Raw genomic sequence first — 5,558 nt, 5'->3', positions numbered from 1 at the left:
AATATTAGTGTTACACTTTTAATCAAAAAGTAAAGAAATTCTTTAAGATTTGATATATGTGGATCTCTGTGGGAATCCATGGGGATGGGGATTGGGGGAAAGATTCCCCATGGCGGGAATTGGGGATGGAGAAAAAATCTAGGGGTAGAGCGGAGAGTGAAGAAGCATCCTCCGAACATTATCTGCCCCGTTTACATTCCTATCTCATGTTACTTTAAAAAGTGGAAATTGACTAATCTATGTGAGGACTTATAACCCCCCATCAAAAATCAATATATAAATTAGAGGACTCAAAAATCTAAATTTTTATGATTAGTAGAAAAATTTGATAAATTATTTTAATTTTTATTAAATTAATAAATTATTTTGATAATTTCAATATCATCCAAATTCAAAATTATCTAATTCATCAATTTCACCACCCTAAATAGTTGCCACGAAAATCCCTACTTTCTATATAATTTACATGTGTTGGTAAAAAAAACTACATTAACCAGAACTAAGTGTTGAGGAATATATAAATCAGATGAAGAAACTGTTGTCATTTTATTTTTTTATTTCCTTGGTGACCCAACATTAAGGACAACTTCAGCAAAAATATTTTAAAAAAAGTTATAGAATCCTCACAAGTTTAAGAAACTTGGGTGGAATTTTTTGAATTATAACTGGAAGTAATAATTGAAAAAGTTTCAATCCACTGTTTATTTTTGTGGCTCAAACCACTCGATATTAATTCTCTGTCAATTTTTGTAGAAAAGAAAAAGCTATCATTACTTCCATGGTGTACATGAAGAAACTTATCGATTCAGAACTACCTAAATATTTGAATTGGTGGCATAAAGTGAAATGAAAAACAATAAACACTTATATGAAAGAGCTTTAGAATGAAAACCATAACTTAAAAGGCTACAAACAATCCACAAATCCTAACTCAACTGGCAGAAGCCGATATTGTTAGGTTGAAAGCCATCGCCAGAGCTCAACCCTAATACTCAGGGTTGTATGTGTAAATTCTAATGGATATTACCACTTCGTCTACCGACTAAGAAAATAAGAGGCGACAAACAAAGTCTAACTCAGAAATTTTATGTTAAACATGGTAGCATAAGTTACAAAATTAATACTAACATTTACATGTAAGATGTTTGTATTTGTTCTCTCCATAAGCAGTATCCTTGCCAACAACTGCAATTATCTATTCTATCATTATACAAACCTGGACCTGTCATTGGGAAAAGAAGCCACAAGAAACCCGCTAGTCCCATTATGGATGCTACACTTACAAACCCTGAAAAACCACAGAGAAAGAGTTAAGTCCAAAATTAAATTCATGATTCCTACATTCGTGATTCCGTAAAATGACATATACGTACCACTTCTCAGCGAATACAACACAGGCAGGCCCATAAAATTACAAAATACATGAGCAACTATTGGAGCAGCAAGATGTCCTGCAGAGGGCAAGCAGAAAACAAATATAAGGGACAAAAAAGGATGCTATAATGTACCAAATTTCGTGTTTTATACGCACGTTCTGTCATAATTTAATAACAGTCAGACCATATATGTATTGTATCCATAACCATCAATCAAACATCACATACCTGTTCGAATAAAAAGAAAAGAAGCATATGACCCAAAGATAACAGTGTAGCCAAGCTGGAGTCCTGTAAATGGGATTCATTTGACTGAGATTATTATCCGACAATACTAAGTTTAGATTCATGAAATTCCCCAATGTGTTAATGTAAACATTGAGAGTACCTATAACCATAGCAGCCTGCATTATTCTGCAGTTTTGCTTGATGTATATCTCCATGAAATGATTTAAATGAGCTGCACACCAAACATGCATTGAAAATTCGCAGTAAGTCTCAAATAAGTTGTATTTGTAAAGGACAATAATACTAGCTTATTGTATTCTGTACTCCATAGTCAAATAGAAGTTTATCAAATATTGTTAAGTGATTTCAGTTTTCTATCAAAACTGTTATCTTCCGTGTGTGCTACGCAAAATAGGCAGTAATTTCATAGAAGTATTTAGAACTTCCAAAGCCCAAACTGTTACTATGCTTATATCTTAAGAGAATTATGTTGAAAGGGGTGTCGGTGAGTAATGTATAATGTACGATCTAAAATATAAGGAAATATCTTCTAGTTCTACATAGTTTACAATAGTTTATTGACAGGTTATCACTAAACATAGCACTAGAATATGTTATGACGTCCTTTAAATCCCTAACGATGCTATGCTATAATGGATTTTGATAACTTCCTTAGGACATTTTTGAACTATTAATGCTAAAGCTAGAGATTTTCATGTATACACAATTACAGAAAATTCTACTCTGTAACTTTAAAAACCAGATACAATTTCTAGATTTTACATTGACAAACTTACCTAAACTGAAGAAAACGGGGCATAGAATCATGGCACTGTATGGTTTAAACCCTCCACAGAGTAGTATAGGTATCATGCACGCCCTAAACACCAACTCCTCAGTAAGGGGTGCCTGTTAGTCAGCATATCATAACAAAAGATTAACATGTTGCGTGGGAGAAACAACAACGAACCGATAAAATATGCCGCCTAAGTTGTACGTGCACTCACAAGCCAGCAAATGGTATTTACTTGGTAATTTCAACTCTCATTATAGGCAAGGACAAAATTTATGTAAACGCATAGTGGCAAAAGGTTCACAACAAGTAAAATAGTGATAATGATGCTAACCACAACATAGCTTCGCCATGTCAAAACATTTGATGAAATTGCAGACAACCAGTCGATAAATCTTGCCGAGGCACGTTTGAAGGAATCAAAGGAAAGCCCGTCATCGAAAAATGTATGCTGCCTCCAAAAATCAAACAGCAGAAGAGACTTGAGGAACAAAGACCCGGCATACATTAGAGAGGTCAAAGCAAGAGGAAGAACCAAAGCCTGCCACTGTTTCATACAGAAAACAGTATTTCAGCAAGGAAATTTAGGAACGAACGGGTGACCCTGTTTTCCCAATCTGCATACCACAGAAAGAGCATAATTTTGACATCACCAGTCCACACAAAACAAAACAATACAACCTCTATTCTATCCCTCAATTAAACCTTTGAATGTCTTATGTGATGGTGAAACTCACCATGTGATCCATTCGGACTCCATAAACACCCAAAATGCATGTCAAGTTCCTAGTTTGTACCTGTCCCACAAAGTAAATTAACATGGTGAATGGTAACAGTAATAATTAACAAAATATAGATGTCATAAGAGTAAATTAAATCAAAGGAAAATTGCAAATTATTTCCTGAAGTTTCACTACTAATGTCAAATGGCAGCTATAGCTATAGGGTAGACAAATCTTACCAATTTGTTATTATTCGATGTGATTTAGTACAAAGTATCATCAAATGGAGGCTATAACCAAGGTTGTCAAGATCGGGATATTGCATAAGATCAGGAGAGGATAGTAAGATCGAAAAAACATAAGATTGTATCCAAGTACGAAAGATCCTATCCAATTATTTTTATAAGATCGAGAAAGGGGTAGTAAGATCGTAACAAAAATCGTAAGATATTACTAAAACTAAAAAATAATACTATATATTTGAAGATTTTTTACAAGATATTTTGGTGAGCAAGTGTATTAGTGGGAAAATGGCCTCCGCCGAATTGTAATTGTTGTACCTCGGCATTTAGTCATCGTTCTCGGCTTGTAATTATGGTGGCCGGAAAATGGCCGATCGTGGCCGGAACTGGCCAATATCACACACATAATCAATGGTTTTATGATTTTTTTCACAATTTGGCTACAACACACGATTCTACTTAAGATTGGAAACGTTGGGGTGAGTGAGATCACAAATAATCTCAAGATTTTGAGATCTAGATCGAGATTTGTGACTATAACAGCCCTATTGAACACTAGCATAGCAGAATTTTAACAAACCACTAGTTTCCGAAAAAACCAATATTGACAACATTAACACGTAAATAAATGCATTTCTCCTAACTATTTGAAATACGTAAAAAGTTTTTATTTTTGTTGTTGAAAAGTAAATAACTAGCTTTGAATAGACTCTACCAAAATTATTTTGATAAAAATTAGACCAAATGCTCGAGACAAAAATACTCAAAAGCACTGTTAAGAGACACTCCAAAGATATGTGAAAGTAGTCTGTGGCTATTTTTGCATTTTCTTAGTCAAGAACATGAAAAACTTGAACTAAGCAACTTCACCTAAGTTTAATCCAAAAACTATGTCACATATCCAACAGTAACACACATCGGTAGGAGAGGACTAAACTTGCAACTGCATATGATCCTATTCTAGACCGCCCACAAGGCCCAAGACGAAAGGCTAAATGATAAAGCAAGGATAACGCGATGAAGAGCAGGTCTCCCTGAGATCGGAAATTCCGCCTTCAGGAGCACTGCTGAACTTCTAGATCAATCAGACAGTTGACCACAGTCCACGTGAGGACTCCACGCATTCTATTGCAAAGTGTGAGGACTCCACGCATTCTATTGCAAAGTGTTTCCACTATTGAAGAGGAAAAGCGCGTCAATTTCGGATATTCAAATTCATTCTAACTCTCGCATCACTTTCATCCTCTTCCTGATTTGGACGTCGGAGTGTTAACCTATCAGTAGTAGCTCAAATTCACTACTTCATCGCTCAATGAACTATAGTAATATTGATTCCACCAAGGAACAAATACAAGCATTGACAATAGTAATTCAAATTGCATATAATACTTAGAACATAAAATTAGAAACACTAATAATAAACAAATTGAAGTAAGCTAACGAAAGAGATGAGAAGCATACGTACGGGAAGAATGAAAGGAGTGATGAAGAGGGAGAGAGTGGTTGAAACGACGGCGCATAGGAATCGTCGGATCATGAAATTGGTGTAAGAAGAAGGAGGCGGAAGGCGGAGGAGGAAGGTCGGAGCGTATAAGGTTGCGACGTAGAGCAAGGCCAACGCAATGCAAGTGAGGACTGCAGTGGGTTTGGAAACGGCGTCGTTTTGGAGGTTCATTGAGAAAGCTTGTTGTTGGGGTTGCTGTAACCCTAGAGGAGGAAAGGACATGGTTTGACTCATGTAAGATTGGTACTTTCGAACATGGAGAAGTGCTTTGGGCTGGCGCTAATGTGTCTTTCTTTTTCATTTAATAAACTAAAATAGATTTAACATAATTCTCACATATTGTAAATAAATTTTATTTTTAGATTTATTAAATACTACCTCTGTTCCTTTTTATAAGAGACAATTCACTTTTTAGATTCATTGAATAATTAATGTATCTAGTCTATAAACAGACCAAATACATTGGTTATTCAATGAACCTAAAAAGTGACTTGTCTCTTATAAAAAGGAACGGAGGTAGTAATTAATTAAGAGGATATCTCAATCCACCTTGATTCTGTAATTCTGCGAAATTTCAATTATATTCGTTATTTCTGGAGATATATATTAGAAGGCGTTTTTTTTTACTAAAATTTAGTTTTTTTCGGAGGTGTATCTACGAGAAAAAAAAAATTAAATAACCAGGTTTGATAA

General features: G+C 34.9%; 1 protein-coding gene across 1 annotated transcript; it reads right to left on the bottom strand.

The window, feature by feature from the left end:
• Nucleotides 1-812: 812 nt before the first annotated feature.
• On the bottom strand, nucleotides 813-5,143 carry LOC131639303 (CAAX prenyl protease 2-like). Its single transcript, XM_058909806.1, has 8 exons — nucleotides 4,827-5,143; nucleotides 3,135-3,194; nucleotides 2,732-2,944; nucleotides 2,402-2,513; nucleotides 1,765-1,836; nucleotides 1,605-1,667; nucleotides 1,374-1,451; nucleotides 813-1,288 (listed from the first exon to the last, which is right to left on the bottom strand). Exons 1-8 carry the CDS (start codon nucleotides 5,097-5,099, stop codon nucleotides 1,131-1,133), a joined length of 1,029 nt encoding a protein of 342 aa, XP_058765789.1. The 5' UTR covers nucleotides 5,100-5,143; the 3' UTR covers nucleotides 813-1,130.
• Between the last annotated feature and the right edge of the window lie 415 nt (nucleotides 5,144-5,558).

The sequence above is a fragment of the Vicia villosa genome, unplaced genomic scaffold (genome assembly GCF_029867415.1).
Source record: "Vicia villosa cultivar HV-30 ecotype Madison, WI unplaced genomic scaffold, Vvil1.0 ctg.002587F_1_1, whole genome shotgun sequence".
NCBI lineage: Eukaryota > Viridiplantae > Streptophyta > Magnoliopsida > Fabales > Fabaceae > Vicia > Vicia villosa.
The sequence above is the reverse complement of the archived record's forward strand: the minus strand, read 5'-3'. Positions and strand labels throughout refer to the sequence as shown.

Excerpts from the sequence above, each read along its gene's own strand:
- LOC131639303 (XM_058909806.1), bottom strand. The coding sequence starts at position 5,099 with ATGAGTCAAACCATGTCCTTTCCTCCTCTAGGGTTACAGCAACCCCAA. Across the intron at positions 2,514-2,731 it reads CATGGCGAAGCTATGTTGTG|GCACCCCTTACTGAGGAGTT; the intron begins GTTAGCATCATT and ends GCTGACTAACAG. Across the intron at positions 1,668-1,764 it reads GCAGGCTGCTATGGTTATAG|GACTCCAGCTTGGCTACACT; the intron begins GTACTCTCAATG and ends TCCCATTTACAG.